Here is a 17155-nt window from a genome sequence, read left to right on the forward strand (position 1 = left end):
TTATCTGCTCAATTGATAAACATTTCATTTCTAGTTTCATGAAGGCCCTTGATAAAAAATATCAAATAGCAAGAGGTCAAGCATAGATCCCCAGGGACATTCCACTAAAAATATTCTACAAATTTGGCATTCAACTAGTTATCAATGTCTAGTCTAGAGGACAAGATAAAGTAAGAGAACTAAGATAAAGTAAAAGCTTAATGCAGGTGAATAAAGTTTGTTTATCCATAGTAATATAACAAACATCAAAATTATTATTCTCTAAGATATAATCAAGGGTTTCCCAAAGCACTGAGCTTGATCATTTGCTTAGTCAAAAACCAACTTGCCTAACATACAAGTTAAATATTACTTATATAATGTGATGGAAAATCCTCTAGAATAATTTGAATATTTCTGATGATTTTCACTCTCATGAGATCCATTAAATCTAACACTCATGATGTACTACTTGTGAATGATCAGTCTGTTTAATCATACAGTAAAAGTTAGCTTTTTAATAAGTTAAAGATGAAAATTTTAAAGTTGATTCATGAGAAAATTTGTCAACTCAAATTCAATTTATACAAATTTATGATCAATTTTTCAATAAAACAAACCTCTGGTGTCAGAATGCACTATGGCTATTTGTCCACACTGGTATATTTATGTCCATCGATTATATTTGAGTGGCACAACAAACAAAATCAGTCTTTAGGGAAAATAAATGTAAGAGGACTAAAACAAAAGTCTTAAATCATAACAAAAACAACATTAAAAGAGAAAACAAATATCAATGAAACAGTTTGACATGAAAATATACCAATGACTCAATATAAAGCTGTTGTTTCTTTAATTTCAAAATAGTGTTCTTTAGGATAATACAAGATCCAGTTAATATAAAATTCAAAGACCACATTACCAATTTTTTAAGAAAGGGAATTAGAATCCCCCCCCCAAAAAAAAAAAACTTTTAACTGTAAAATATAGAACAATCACAATTTCCATAGTTTTCAACAGAATATTTTGTACATAGAAATTCTGAAACTGGTGTTCAAGACTACAAGTTCACATTTGTCCACTTTTATTTCTGCTTTGTTTTTATTACGCAAGGTGCTTACAAAATTATTGTCTAAAGTAGACAAAAGAGAATTTTGAGAATATAAAAACGAAATCCCCCTATTCCACTAACAATTCTCTGCTACAGAGACATATATTACAAAAGTGCTGATATTTCTAAAGAAAATTGCAGAATACACTTAAATGTCAGACAGCACTCAATCAAAAATTATTTTCAGGATAAAGTGAAATAATCTGATAATTCCAGGTCATTATGAGACTTTCTATGTCTATACAGATGATACTCATAATTTGTAATGTTTCATATATCTAGTGAGTATATGGAATGTTAGGTTTGGGTACATATAAATATTGAGATTCTGGTTATGTATAAAATACTACAAAGCTCTTATATTTGTAGGCATTCTTTAGGAAAGAGAAGGAAATGGGATATTTATTAACACTATTTTAAATTCAATAGCGCAAAAGTCCTCAGTTTGTAAAATGCACCACAAGTAGGAGTGAAAACATTTTGTTGTTGCTGTTTTGTTTAAGTTCTGTAATACATGAAATAAGGTAGCTAAGTGGCTCATTGGATAGAGTGCTAGCCTGAGCGAGGAAGACTTCTAAGTTCAAATTCAGCCTTGAACACTTATTGCTGTGTGATTTTAGGCAAGCCATTCAATTTCTATTTGCCTTAATCAATAGAAGAAGGAAATGGCAAACCCCTCCAGTATATTTGCCAAAAAAAACCTCACGAACAATATAATCCATGGTGTCACAAAGAATAGGACATGACTAAGCAGCAACAACAATACATAAAATAACTTATGTTTCATACAAGGGATATGGTAACAGAAGGCACTTCTGAACTTGGAACCTATGTCATGCATTTCCAAGACTAATGTTGCATGTCTTTTTTAAAAAGTTTATGCTAAAAGATGTCTGGAAAGGGGATAGTTAATTAGTTTGATCAGCCAGAGTCAGATATGCCATACATTGATCCTGACATTGCGAAGTCATTTTGGTCCTTTTCAATTATAAAGGACAACAGCAGGGAATGGGAACAAGGAGAGCAATAAATTAGATACATAGCAAGAAATATCAATCTAAAATTGTACTTCCATAATCTCTAAAAAAATTACAATCTGGAAAAAATCAAAACACAGTAGGAGACACATAGTAGGGAAACATTCTAACAAAACAGATGCAAATGTTGCAAGTTTCAAATCATCTAGAACTCTTCTTGTCTTTTCCTACTTTCCTAATACATAAGGCAAACATGTAGTATTATGTAATTGATGATTTGGTTAATTTCAAGACTGGAAATCTTGAAATCTAGTCAAGTCACATTGGTGGAAATAAGAATTTTCATTGCAATGTTAAGGAATGATTTATAATAACTGCCATTTATGTAATCTGTTGTTTTAAAACTGGTTAAATTCCAACAGAAATCAAAACAATTCCAAAATTGCAAATACCCACAAAAAGATAGCAGTTTCAAATTAAACCACAAATTTATTAATACTGTTCCTCATTTTGGTGCTGGCATTTCCCCACTCTGAATATAGTGTATCAGCTTCATAACTTTTTACTTTGATCAACATAAAACCTCATAATGAAACTAAAAATATTATAATCAGCTATAACAAAATACACATTTTGGCAAGTCTTAACCAACATGGTTTTTTCTTCTAAATATTGTATTTCTTACGGCTTTAAAATGGCTATGTATATTTAATTGTAACTCATTGAGAGTACAGAATTTTCATCTTAACTTCTTAAGTCTAGTATGAAACTAAATTCTTCAAGTAACAAATGTGGAAAGCCTCTGAGACCTGACTTCCCACAATTTTGTTTTTAATTCAGCTTTGAGTTTGTTCTCTCTAATTTAAACTATAAAGAACAGTTCGTTTTAAGCATTAGTAGGCAAATAACAAAAATAAATTTTCTTTTTTTTAAATACTCATTTAGAAATAACTGTGTTTGGAGCAAGCAAGCTTCCAGGAATGATTATCACAAATCTAGTTAGGAAGTAGGAGAAAAATGAATATGTATGTTTTTTTTTTCAAAATCTCCCATTAGTTAAAGCAACCTATTAAAGAAAAAAAGTAATTACAATTTCACACATAAAACCATATACATTTGGTTATGATATGGAGTTTTCAAATATTCTTTAAAAAGAGGGTAGTAACAGTTCAAGTAACTGGGTTGTTTCATGAGACTCTTGCAATGCTTTTTTCCTCTTAGGAGAATTTTAAAAAGAAAAAACAGCAACAACAAAAACTCCAGTTTTGAACAAAATAAAATAAAGGATAAATATTTACGATGGGAAACAAATTCCACAGCATTCCATACAGATTTCTAAACAGTCTGATGATTCACAACAGGCATCCATTATGCCACAATCCATGTCACAAGGACAGTTACAGTCATCTCCTACTTCATCACCACAGCAACAGCAGCAGGCCTCGGATGTACAGATGCCACATGATGCTTGTCCTAATACGATATTGCAGAGGGTCAGGAACTCACAGAACAAGCAGGCCAGGATACAGTGAACACAACAATCTTCATAATGTTCATTCAATTGTCAAGCATATCAAAGAGAAAAAGGGGGAAAAAAATAATACATGTCAATAGAGGAATAATGACAACAGATTTTTAAAAAGTAGCAATAAATGTGGCATTCAAGGGTCTCTTTCCCTATCAAATGCTAAAAAGGGACAAATATCATCTTCATTAATCAGATGGATCCTAAAATTTCATAATCAGAAAATGGAATCAATAGAGGAAATACAGAAAGATTTTTTTAAACAATTTAAACAGACTAAAAGTGAAATGAGCCACATTTTCTCTGGTGCACAGAGATGTAAGTTTCTGACCAGGGAGTCTTCCCCAGTATACAGCCTGACCTAAACATCCATATTGCAATTCACCATGGTCACCCCCCTTTGTATCCCTCATTCACCACTACATCCCATTTACCAAGCTTTCTGCCACTTGGGAGCAGTAATCAAATCAGCTATCATTGTTTAGAAAGGACATGTCAAATAAGCACTTTAAACTAACTCAGAGTTTGTTTTCTAAAAAAAAAAAATAATAATACTTGTTTAAAACTTGTTTAAGTTTTCTGAACTTGAAGCAGTCCCCTTCCTTATTACACTTGTTAAAGTGTAAAAGTATTACACTTTAATAAAGAAAAAGAGACCATTTAAGGGAGTGAAATGGAGTGGTGTTCCTCTTCCCTTCCTTTCTTGTCTTTTCTCTTTCCTTTTTTTAAAACATGGGTGGGAAGAATATTATCATCACTTAGTGGAAATTTGAAGTGCTTAATGTTTTTTTTTTTCACTTATTCATTCATACTGAGTAGAAATGAGTTTCTCTTCATTGGGAATTTTAAAAAGAAAATGGATGATTATGTATTATATGTTTCAGATAGCTAATAGGATATTCCTGTTCAGGTATGTGACTAGATGATCTCTGGAATTCTTCTCAACTCTGACATTCTGTGATTAAAAATAATTTTGTAAAGTTATCAGCATAAAAATGAGACAGTGATAGAATTGGCAGGCCTATTTTCAGTTGTAAATGTGAATCTGTTTTCTGTTTTATACCACTATGTGCTCTAGATTTAATTTCAAAATGAGTCTTTTGATGGCATGAATAGGTTATGTTACTGTCTTTAGTGGTTTTAAAGGTCCTATATGCAACAATTTTTATAATAAATTATTGTTCTTCAATTGTTTTCAGTTGTGCCTAACTGTGATCCCATTTGGGGATTTTCTTGGCAAAAATATCATTTACTGTTTCTTTCTCCAATCATTTTACAAATGAAAACTGAGGAAAACAGGGTTAAGGGACTTGCCCAAGATCTCATATATAGTAAGTATCTAAAATTAGATGTGAACTCCAGAAGACTCGTTGTCCTAACTTCACACCTGATACCCTATCCACTGTACTATCTACCTGCCGCTTATAATAAATGAGTAATGTTATATACCAAATATATAGCATATATTTTTCCCCTTTAAATGAAATCCCGTGTCATTGGAGGGAATATGGGAAAACTGGGACACTGATACCTTGTTGGTGGAATTCTGAATACATCCAGCCATTCTGGAGAGCAATTTAGAACTGTGCTCAAAAAGTTATCAAACTGTGCATACTCTTTGATCCAGCAGTGTTACTACTGGGTTTATATAGCAAAGAGATACTAAAGAAGAGAAAGAGACCTGTATGTGCCAAAATGTTTGTGGCAGCCCTCTTTGTAGTGGCCAGAAACTGGAAACTGAGTGGATGCCCATCAACTGGAGAATGGCTGAATAAATTGTGATATATGAATATTATGGAATATTATTGTTCTATCAGAAATGACCAGCAGGATGATTTCAGAAAGGCCTGGAGACACTTACATGAACTGATGCTGAGTGAAATGAGCAGGAGATCATTATGTACTTCAACAACAATACTATATGATGATCAATTCTGATCTACGTGGCCCTCTTCAACAATGAGATGAACCAAATCAGTTCCAATAGAGCAGTAATGAACTGAACCAGCTATACCCAGCAAAAGAACTCTGGGAGATGACTATGAACCACTACATAGAATTCCCAATCCCTCTATTTTTTTCTGCCTGCATTTTTCATTTCCTTCACAGGCTAATTGTACACTATTTCAAAGTCCAATTATTTCTGTACAGCAAAATAACTGTTTGGATATGTATACATATATTGTATTTAATTTATGCTTCAACAATTGAACATGTTCAGGTCAACCTGCCATCTGGAGGAAGGGGTAGGGAGAAGGAGGAAAAAAGTTGGAATAAAAGGTTTTGCAATTGTCAATGCTGAAAAAATACCCATGCATATATCTTGTAAATAAAAAGTTATAATATAATAATAATAAAAAAGAAATTCCATGTCATACTTTCTGATAAAATTTTAACTGTCTTCTTCTTGCTTACCTTTGCATTAAAATCACAAAATACTGATAAATTGTTTATTTCCAATTCTATTTGAATTTATTTTTATTTATTAATTTATATTTCAAGATTTATAGAGGTAGTTTATAAAAAGTGAACTGGAGATGAAGAAACATTTCAGTTTTCATAAAACCTTCATGAATATCTAGAGACACTGCTGAGTGTGTAATACTTTTGTTTATGGTTGTCATTTTAACACTTAATGCATATGGATTTGCATTTTTTAAAAAGCAACAATCCAGTTGGGGCAAGCCATTTCTAAGACTAGCTTTGTTTTGCAACAAGCCTATGAGAATGCTGGCTGTATATCACAGGCACTAAGAGTCGGTGCTAATGCCTTATGTACAGACTTTGGTAATACAAAAATTAATATAATAGTGGGTACTCATTCTAACTTGGCAATACTCAGGCTTCCTTGTAATTAAGCAAGAAATTTTACATAATGCTATGCAATCAGATAAGAATCTGGCTTTACCAGAGCGATCTGGTAATCAGGAGTGATGAGTAAATATCTATTTCCTTGTAAATAAAGAACATTAAACATTGGCAGAAGTCAATTTTAAAACATCATTTATATATACAGTAGCCCTTGAAATATGTCAAGCGATGGCATACATTAGTATCTTGTTCTCGGAGAATTTATATATTTATTTATATATATTAATTTATATATTTATACAATTTATATATATAATATATATTATATATTAATGAGTAAAACCTTTACATAGAAAATTAGCACAAAAATTAAATCCAAAGGATGACTTGGAATCATCAAGTAAAGGAGAATTCTCTTGTGAAATGAGGAAAATTATGGGTCAAATTACATTCCCTAAAAACATAACCCATATTTTAGACATCTTAAATGATACCCAACAATACAATGAGTTGCTAACTCATTGGTGTACAGAATTTCTGTGCCAGGAGAAATAGGAAATTACAAAGATAATCCAGAAGCATTTTCAATAAGATCCAAGTAAAAGGAAGATGCCAATATCATCACTACAATTTAATAAAAATGCTTGATATGCTGGTTATAAACAAACAAACAAAAAAAAAGAAAATAAGTGAATAAGCATGGGCAATGAAACAAAACTGTTACTTTCAGCAGATGATATGAAAAAATATAAAATATAATATGTAACATACATTATATGTAATATAAATATAAAATATAAAAATCCAGAGAATCAACTAAAATTAATTTAAACAATTTAAAACATAAGCAAAGTTGACAGGAGATGAAATAAATCCATTTAATTATCTGAATTTCTATATGTTACCAATGAGACTCAGTACAAACAGTCAGAAATTCCATTTAAAATAATTATAGCATATATAAAATATTTGAGATCTACCTGCTGAGATATACACATGGGCACTATATAAAATACTCTTTATAGAACACATTTTTTACAGAAAACTACAGGCTAAGATAACTAGAATAGGTTAAATCAATATAATAAAAATGGCAATACTACCTATATTAATTTGCTTATTCATTGCTGTTCCAATCAAATTCTCAAAACATATTCCATAGAGCTAGGGGGGGAACATTCATCTGAAAGAACGAAGATCAGGGATTTTAGAGGAAATAATGTGAAAAAGGTGAAAAGGAAGATAGGCTAGTAGTACTAATTTCAAACTATACTACAAAGCAGTATTCATCAAAATAATTTAGTACTAGTTAAGAAAGTGGTTGATACATGAAATTTATTGGGTGCACAGCATCCAGATACATATGAATATTGTAATACAGTGTTTGATAAAGCTGAAGATCTCAGTTATTGGGGTAAGAATTCAATAACTGCTGGGAAAACTGAAAAGCAATCTGGCAAAGATTTGTATTTGAGCCAATACTATATACTTGATCAAATGGATTCATGACTCAGACATAAAACTTCACATCAGAAATAAACTTTCAAAGATGAAACTACCTTTCAAATCTACAGATAAAGTCCACAATCAAATAAGGAATGGATAGGGAGGATGACAGAAGATGAAATGTATAATTTTGATTATATTAAGTAAAAAAACAAAACCAATGCAGCTAAAAAAAATTGAAGAGAAACCAAGTTAATACTTGGGGAAAAAGGGGAAAATATAGTAAGTTTCTCTGAAAAGATATCATTTCCAAAATATATAAGAACCTGATTCAAAACTACATGAACAAGAGCCATTCCCCAAAAGATAAATGGTCAAAGGATATAAATAATTTTTAGAGGAAGAAAACTAAGTTATCTATAGCCATGTTTTTAAAAATGCTCCAAATCATTAATGATTAGAAAAATGCAAATTAAAGTAACTCAAATTCTACCCATTGGACTGGCAAAGATCATAAAAAGGGAAAGTAAAAATTATTGGAGGAACTTCAGGAAAATTGCCACACTACATGCACTGTGTTAGTGAACTGGTTCCACCAATGGAATTAGTACAGCTATTCTGTAAGACAATTTGGAAGTACACACCCAAACCATCAGGATCACACTCAGTATACTCAGTGATAACATTACTGGGTCTACACCTGAAAGAGATCAAAGAGAGAAAAGGGACCTATATGTACCAAAAATTTTTTCCAACCACACCTTTATATATATATACACACACCTTCATATATATATATATAGCAAAACATTGGTAATTTAAGGACGCATATTATATTGCATGTCAACAAATGACAAAATGGTTGGTTTCAGAGAAACCTGGGAAAACTGTATGAACTGATACTGAAAGATGTGAAAAGAACTTAGAGACTAATGTAAACAATAGCTACATTAAAAAGAAAAACAACCTTGAAAGACTTAAGAACTCTGATCAAGGAAATGCCAACTATGGCTCTAGAGAACTTATCATGAAGCATGACATTTCCTAAGGGAAATGATGGACCTAAAATGCAAAGTAAAACATTTTTGGATGTAGGAATTGGTATTATCTGACTATGTATGTATGATTATAAAAGTTTTGTTTTTCTTTTCTTTAAAGGAAAGAAATGAGGAAGGAAGGAAGGAAGGAAGGAAGGAAGGAAGGAAGGAAGGAAGGAAGGAAGGAAGGAAGGAAGGAAGGAAGGAAGAAAATGAGGAAGAAGGAAGAAAGGAAATGAGAAAGGAAGGAAGGAAGGAAATGAAAAGGGAAGGAAGGAAGGAAAGAAGGAAGGAAGGAAGGAAGGAAGGAAGGAAGGAAGGAAGGAAGGAAGGAAGGGAGGAAGAGAGGAAGGAAGGAAGGGAGGAACATTGAAGCATCTTTTAGAAAACAACTTCTTAAACTACAATTCACAACCTCGTGTGGGGTCTTATTATTGAATATAGGGGTCTCAAAATTATGAATTATTATCAGTAAATCTTTCATTTGTATATCAGGATCACATAAATATTATTTGGGCAAAAAGGAGTGATATGTAGAAAAATTTTAAGAAGCCCTGCATTTAGAAGGTACATATAAGAGAAGGAAAAACAGAAAGAATCACAGATAAGTAGGATAGATTTGAAAGTTACATTTTGTAATAAGAGATCCACAGTTTCATGTATAGCCTCCTTCTTTTGTTATATTATATTTATGGAAATGCCTATTTTATTTGGTGGTTGTTAAGTTCAGATTCTTTAAAAGAAAAAAAAACAAACAAGCTACACATAATAGATATTCAAAATTTTATTTATAATACCTTTTTTGTATTCCATTTTATTCCGGGTGATTATTAAATTTTAAACGTTTTTTTTTTTAATTCTATTAAGTGAAGAGTATGTAAATACCCTATGACTGGCATTGTGAAGACAAAGATAAAAACAAACAAACAAAACAAACAAACAAACAAAAAAATTCCTTGAATTAGAGATAGGAGATCCTGGAGAAAAGAAAGTAGGATCCTTAAGTATAGAACATGCAGGGAAGATGATGTTCCCCTAGTGGTGTCAATTATCTCTATGATTTCCTCATTTCTGTGTAGTTGATTCCCTAATCAGTCTACAATACCAATCCTCTTCCAAACTTCTGATCTGTATTTCAAATTGCCTACTGGATGGTGTGTGTGTGTGTGTGTGTGTGTGTGTGTGTGTGTGTGTGTGTGTGTGTTCATTCAGTTTCTCTCTGTGTGTGTCATTTCCCCATTGAAAAAAAAATTCACCATTTTCCTTCCCAAACCAGCAGACTTCCTTATTTTTTATTAACATTCTCTGAAATTATGGTTGAAACCATGTTTGATGCCTTTCTATCTTGTCCAGATATACTAGTCTATCAAGGAGACATATCATGCCAATTTTTTCTCCTTAAAATTTCTTCTATTCATGCCATACTTGTAATTTTCAGTTCTACTTTCCTAATTCAAGTGCTCTTGGTATCTCATATTATATTTTTTTTAATACTATGTTTCTTGGTATTTCATACTATATTTATATTAGTATATACTACATTTCATGCTAAACTTAAAGACTCTGAGAACTTGTCATATCAATAATATGGACATCCCCCTGCTATCAATGCATATTGTAACCCATCTTTGATTACATAGATGGTTTCAAAATTGACTATGATTAAAACAAAATACATACTGTAGTCAAGCTAAGGATGAGTTTCCGAATTTAGGTAGACTAGTACTTAGAGGACAAAAGTTTGCTCTCTCTAGATCTTATTTGAAATCGTTCTAGATACCCAGGATATTTTTTTCTGCTAATATTTTATTTGTATTTCTACAAGATTCAAAAATGTAAGGCACTTCAAAGATTATTTAGCCCAACCTCCTAATTTTCATACCTTTGGAAACAAAATCCTTGAGAGAAGATCATAAGGCTAGTTTTTGGCAGAGCCAGAATTAGAATCTAGTTTTGCTTTCTAGTCCAGTGTTCTTACAGGAAAGCAGAGAAGATATCCTCAAAACTGAGAAGTCAGAATGACCCACTACAACTTTTAGAGACATTCTAATTATAATTCAAAAAAGAAACAAGCAAGTGTTTATTTTAAACAGGAAAGAGAGTCTAACTTCAACGTAGTGGAAATAATTATTTGTTGTTTTGAAAATGAGGACTTTTTTTTTTTTCATTCTAGGAGTAGGGCCTATTTTCGTCATTCTTTCCATTTGCAATAGTAAGGTTAAAGCTGTTTCTAGAAATTGGATGATGCATTATAAATGGTGTCCGGGGAGGGAGACTGGATATAAATATAAAAAATTCCTGATATTTGACTTGTTGCCCACCTATCTTTTTTAGCCTTTGCTCACTGTCTAAAACTTCAGACCTGGTCCCTTTCCCTTCCAAAGATTGTTCTGAAATTTAATTTTCAGGAAGAGAATAGTAGAAAGCAACTATTAACTCTCAGCAAATTAGTAAATGCTTAGACAAATGAGTTAATACTGAGAAATGACATCCCTTATTGTAAAAGTCTGATAAAATTTAGATATTAATCTATTTGAAAAATCAAAGACTCTCTTAATCAAAAAGATATGTTAATCTGGAAATGACAAGTGACAATAAAGAAAGACCAACAGCATATTTGGTACACCATGGGGTCCAGAATTTGAACCCACCAGCTGGGAATTCTAGATCCAATGGAGGATTTCAGAAGATTAAGTTCTTGGTAAAGTGTTCATAAAACTTTCTTTGAACAATCACTCTGTTACTGGAAAAAGTAGTGCAGGCCCCTTTTCTGGAAACAGAGTTCTATGAATAGATACCGGAAAGAAATCAGAAACCAGAAGGAACAGATTTTTAAAGATTGAAGTGATAAAGGATTAAAAAAAAAGTAGAGCAAAATTTTACTAGAAATAGTTTCGTTTTCTATACTTTACAAGCTTAAAGGTTTCAGTAGCACACAGCATACACTAGGTTCTAACTAAAGCAATTTAATCATGTGGGGTTTTTTTCTTTCTTTTTTCCTAGCAAATAATACCTTCCTTCCATCTCTTTTCTGTGATTTGGGACTATTCTACAATGTAAGTTCATTTATAACCTCAGGCAAAGAGAAGAATAAAAGTAAATTTGAGGAAGTAATTGTTTTGTAGCTTGTTTTTTGCTCTAAGGTAAACAAAACAATGCCAGTCATACTATGAGAATTAGTAGGATCATGTTTTTAATGTAAATCAAGGGAAAAAATCCAAAGCTACTTTTAATATGAACTTTTTTTTCCCCTGGTTAAGTATTTTAGGAAAATACTAGGGAAGAAAAACAGATAAAAGTAAAAATATAAGCACAGAAATACAAATATTTTGAAATTTTGGTTCCTCAAAGAAGAAAGATTTTTCCCATAACATGTAATCATGAGATTCTCTGTTAGCAAGAAATATTTTATTTTCCTATTAGTGAAAATTTAACATTATATGGCATTATGTAGTGATATGCACAATCTACTTCCCAAATGTTTGGCTCCTAATGAACAGATTGGTTTCAAGAAAAATAGTCTTGAGTTCACATGAACAGTTCATAATTCACTGTAGTAAAAAAAAACATAGGCAAAGCTCAGCAAGAGCAAGACTAAAACCTATTATGGTAAAAACAAAGGAATATATGAACAGTAAAATAGCAAAGTATAAAAAATCTTTAGACACTTATTGGAAAAGAAAAAAAATGTAATGAATTGAAGTGAATACATAATCTTTCAGTCAACTAAAAAAAATCTTTAGCTTAAGAATGTCCTGAGTTATTACTAAAACTTTAAAAGTAAACCTTTTAAACCTTTTTTAAAAAGAACCCCAAATGACTAATGGCAACACCTGTGACTTTTATAGAAGAAAGCTAGGCTTTCTTAACACAACAAAAAATGAAAAACAATTTAAAAAAACCTCAATAACTGGTTTCTTTATTTAAAAAATAACTATTTTAAATGTCCCCAAATTCCAAAAGTGACCATCTCAATCAAAACATTGTTGGAAATCTGTGATTATAAAACAAGTGAATGAAGAATGAAAGTTAAGAAATATCCATTCTGTGTAACTCTTTTATCTTTCTTTGGTTTCCTTTTTGTAAAAGTTTATTTCACAGGATGCCCTGATTATCTGTGAAACTGGCAGTGAATTCTGAGAATAGCTATGAACAAATACTTTGGTTAATAAAGATTAGAGTATGAACTCCTTATCTATATGCTAACCTCAACAAAATTTCTTTTGATCAGGAATAACTAAAAGCCTCTTCCACATGCCTGAGATCCCTAATTTAGATATACATCATAGCCTATATAACAAAGGAAATTAATATAACTAATATAACTGCATGACATAATATTGAACATTGTTAATGTAATATGTCGTATAATATATATAATTAGCATAAGTTTTATAAATATGTATATATTATATATGCAACTAAGGAAATATACATGTATACATATAATTATAATGGATTAATAACAGTAACCAAACATGTTATTATTGAAGGTTTCAACTATAAACACAATTGACAAAACATAAATAATCCAATTCTATAGCACCCAATATTCATGTTTTAGCTATTTATGATTAGTAATTTAGAAAGTTACACTAGGATTATACCAGGCTTTGTAGTCAAAATTATCTATTGCTAACAATCTTTCCAAATTCTTTGGCTACTAAGATTGCTTTGTCAACAGTGATAGCACAGCTCCCTTTATGATGGAAGCCAGTCAGGTCCAATCATTATTCTTTCTATATATTCTTTTACTAAAAAGCTACACTGAATATGAAAGTTAGCAATTTCTTCATAAAAAAATTAGAAAGTAGACCAAAAGAGGATTCAGTCATCCTGGATTCCAGCAGACATTACTAAGTCATTTATCTAGCTTCTGTGAATCCAGCTGTAGGGAATGACGCCCAGACATCTCTAGGGAATTGTGCTCCTCAAGTGTATGGGGGCGGGGAAATATTTACTAATACAGCACAGTAGCTCAGTTTCAAGTGGTTCAGTATATCCAAGCCAGAGACCTTGAAGTGTTTCTGGCCTAAAGCCCTAGACTGACCTACAGCCTGAATAAACTGGCCTGCTGTGCACGTATTACAGAGAACCTTGTCCCAAATGGCCACATATCATTTTAGTTATAATATAGCCAAAAACGAGCAATATTTTCCTACAAGAGCAAAGAAAATGAGATAGGTCAACAAGATTTTTTAAAGTGTCAGCAAGACTTTATTAAGGAAAATAATAAGCAAGGAAGGCAAGTGTTCAATTTCTATAGTGCTATCTGTTCCCTCAGAAACTAAAGGATAGTCTGGAAACGTTGTATTAAATAATACAACGTTCCTTTGAGGCAGGACTCAGGTGGTAATTATTGCTGTTCTCATTTTCTGAAAAAAGTTATTAGAAGTAAACTCCCTATTAAAGGAAAGAGTACTTTATATTATATATGTCTTGATTGCTCACCATTATGAAGATTATTCAGGTCCTTTGCTTTTAGTCATTGCCCTACTGCCTTATCTGGTGATAGTATTACTTATTATCACTTCTACTATGAGGACCATAGACTTTTAGAGATGGAAGGATCCTTAAAGGTCATCTAGTCCAAATCAGTGGGATGAGGGAGAAGGAAAACTTGGACAGGAAAAGATGGTAAAACCTAAAATCTATCACTGGCTAAAACAAACAATACTAAAAATAAACTGGATTTTTTTTTTGCAATATTTGTGGATTTTATGTGACATTTATCATCATCAAGAGAGACTTTACACTTAGTACTAAGTATTACTCATCTCAAAATTTTTCAAGTCAAACAGTGTTTATTAAATACCTACTATGTATCAAGCCTAGACTAAATGCTGACGCTATAAAGAAATGCAAGAACAATCCATACCATAAAGTAGAAATGACATGAAAACAAATAAGTAGAAACAAGATACATGCAGGATAAACTGGAAAAAATCTCAGAGAGAAGGCACTAACATTAAAGAAATGGGAAAGGTTTCTTACAGAAGTGAGATTTTGACTAAGATTTGTAGGATGCCAGAGGAATCAGGATGTAGAGATGGGGGTGGTGGCTGAGGGGTGGGATGGAATGAATTCTAAGCATGGGAAACAGCCAGAGAAAATGCATTGACTTGGGAAATCTTGTCTTGATAAGAAAACAGCAGAGGATAGTCATGGATTTATTTTTTTCAAATATTGAGGGGGAGAAAATCACTATAAATGTTCAACTTTGAGAAATATTACATAAATATTGTCATAAGATTTCTATCTAAAGAAGCTTCCAAATGGATCCATTAAGCATTGTTCACCCCTTTAAAAGAGGGAGACTAGAAAGGCAACATCTACAAAAGGAGCTTGTGGAAGATTCAACAAGAAACAAATGGTTTTGCATAAAACTGGTAGAAATGATGGTTTGAAAGGAGGAAAACTTCTTGACTGAGCCATAGCAAAACTGGCTACCATGCTAAGTTACAGTATATTCATCCTCAGAAATTCTTAATAAATTAACCATATGAACTAAGAGATTTAGTTATTTATCTGGAGTGGGACTACTTATCTTCTACTTAAGTGTTTCAAAGATTATCTATTCATTTTCATAAGGAACTAAAATGTACAAAATAAAAGTAAAATTCTATTTTAGCATAAAAATATAGACTATTACTCATATTAGGTTGGCTTGTTGAAAACATGCTCAATATGAAAGATTTTAGCTATTAATGAACTACTATATATATTTTGGGGATTTAAAAAGTATTCTCCTAGTATATTTTCAATACATTGTAGAAAATAGTGATAATATTTATGTGCTGGTAAACCACATATTTTAGTTAAAAAAAGGATTTGAAACTAAAATCTTTAGGTTTAAGAAAATTGAAGTTTCATACTTCTGAGGTTTTGGATAGTCATTAAAGTCATACATACATTGTAAGATTTGCATGCTAATTTCACCTTTCTCTCTCCTTTTCTTTTAAATTTGCTGACAGGTAGAGGTGGAGTCAAGATGGCAGAAAGGAGAGTATTTAGTCGAACTCTCCCAACACTTCCTTCCAAATATCTTTTTTTAAAAATGTTTCAAATAAAATTCTGGAGTAGAAGAGATGACAAAGAAAAAGTAAGAACTTCTTCCAATCCAAGACAATATAGTAAATAGAAAAAAGAGATCTGTGGCATAAGGAAGAAGGCTGATTTGGAGATCACATGGATAAAATACCAGTGGTGCTACTAGGTAGCGGTAAAAGAAACAGCAGTTTTGGAAGCTCAACAGTCAAAAATGTTAGAAGGACTTGGCACCTGGTCAGAAATATATTGGAGGGTTATCTTTGATTTAGTCCTGGAAAAAAGACAAGATATTGTTTGACAGTAGTTACTTATACCTACTTCTGGGTCAAGGGCAGGGAGAACTACTTTTGGTTAAGAGAGAGAGGAAGCTCTAAGAAAGAGAGAAATTTCTGTCCCCAAGGGACTAGGAACTTTGAGGAAAAATAAAGGGGATTCCAGTCCCAAGAGAATAGGGACTCTGAGGAGCTGTATTAACTGCAAAGTCCAATGTGAATTAGACACATGCTTAAGAATAATTTCTGGAAGAATGAAAACACAAGTAGTAAAGGGGAAAAAATAGGTAAATAAATGAAAGTAAAGGAAGAAAGTTATGAAAAAACAACAAATTTGTAAAAGAGACACATGCACAGAATCTTAAAAAAAATTAAAAAACAGAATTGGCTGAATGGAAAAAAAGAAGTACAAAAATGAAAATAACTCCTTAAAAATCAGAATTGATAAAGTGGGAAATGAGATATTGAAAATGAAAAATCCTTAAAAATTAGAACTGGGGAGGTGGAAGCTAATGTTTCACTAAGATATAAAGAAATAATGTAAAGTCAAAAGGACAGCAAAATACAGTAAGATGTGAAATGTCTCATTGGAAAAACAACTGACCTGGAAAACAAATTAAAGAGAGATAATTTAAGCACTAGTGAATTACCTGAAAGTCATGAGCAAAGAAACTGTTCTGAAATTGTAAAACCAGAAGAAACAGAATTCACCAATCACTCCCTGAAAGAGATCCCAAGATGAAAACTCCCAGGAATATTACAGACAAATTCCAGAGCCTTCAAAGCAAAGAGAAAATACTTCAAAGAAACCATTCAAACACTAAGGAGCCATTGTCAATATTACATAATATTTAACTGTTTCCACCTTAAAGGAGCAGAAGGCTGGGAAGATAGTATTCCAGAAGGCAAAAGAGCTAGGATTCCAAACAAGAAGAATCTAAGCCTGG

At 31.8% G+C, this 17155-nt stretch overlaps 1 protein-coding gene across 4 annotated transcripts in view; it reads right to left on the minus strand.

Moving 5' to 3' along the window:
* Window positions 1–815: 815 nt before the first annotated feature.
* The window catches only part of MDFIC (MyoD family inhibitor domain containing), a 117868-nt gene continuing 101528 nt past the window's right edge, over window positions 816–17155 (minus strand). For all 4 annotated transcript variants that reach the window (XM_051963271.1, XM_051963269.1, XM_051963270.1 and 1 more), the window contains one exon: window positions 816–3609. In XM_051963271.1, coding sequence (XP_051819231.1) covers window positions 3362–3609 — 248 coding nt within the window. In that variant the 3' untranslated portion in view covers window positions 816–3361. The remainder of the gene's footprint in view (window positions 3610–17155) is intronic.

The sequence above is a fragment of the Antechinus flavipes genome, chromosome 5, assembly GCF_016432865.1.
Source record: "Antechinus flavipes isolate AdamAnt ecotype Samford, QLD, Australia chromosome 5, AdamAnt_v2, whole genome shotgun sequence".
Classification (NCBI taxonomy): Eukaryota; Metazoa; Chordata; class Mammalia; order Dasyuromorphia; family Dasyuridae; genus Antechinus; species Antechinus flavipes.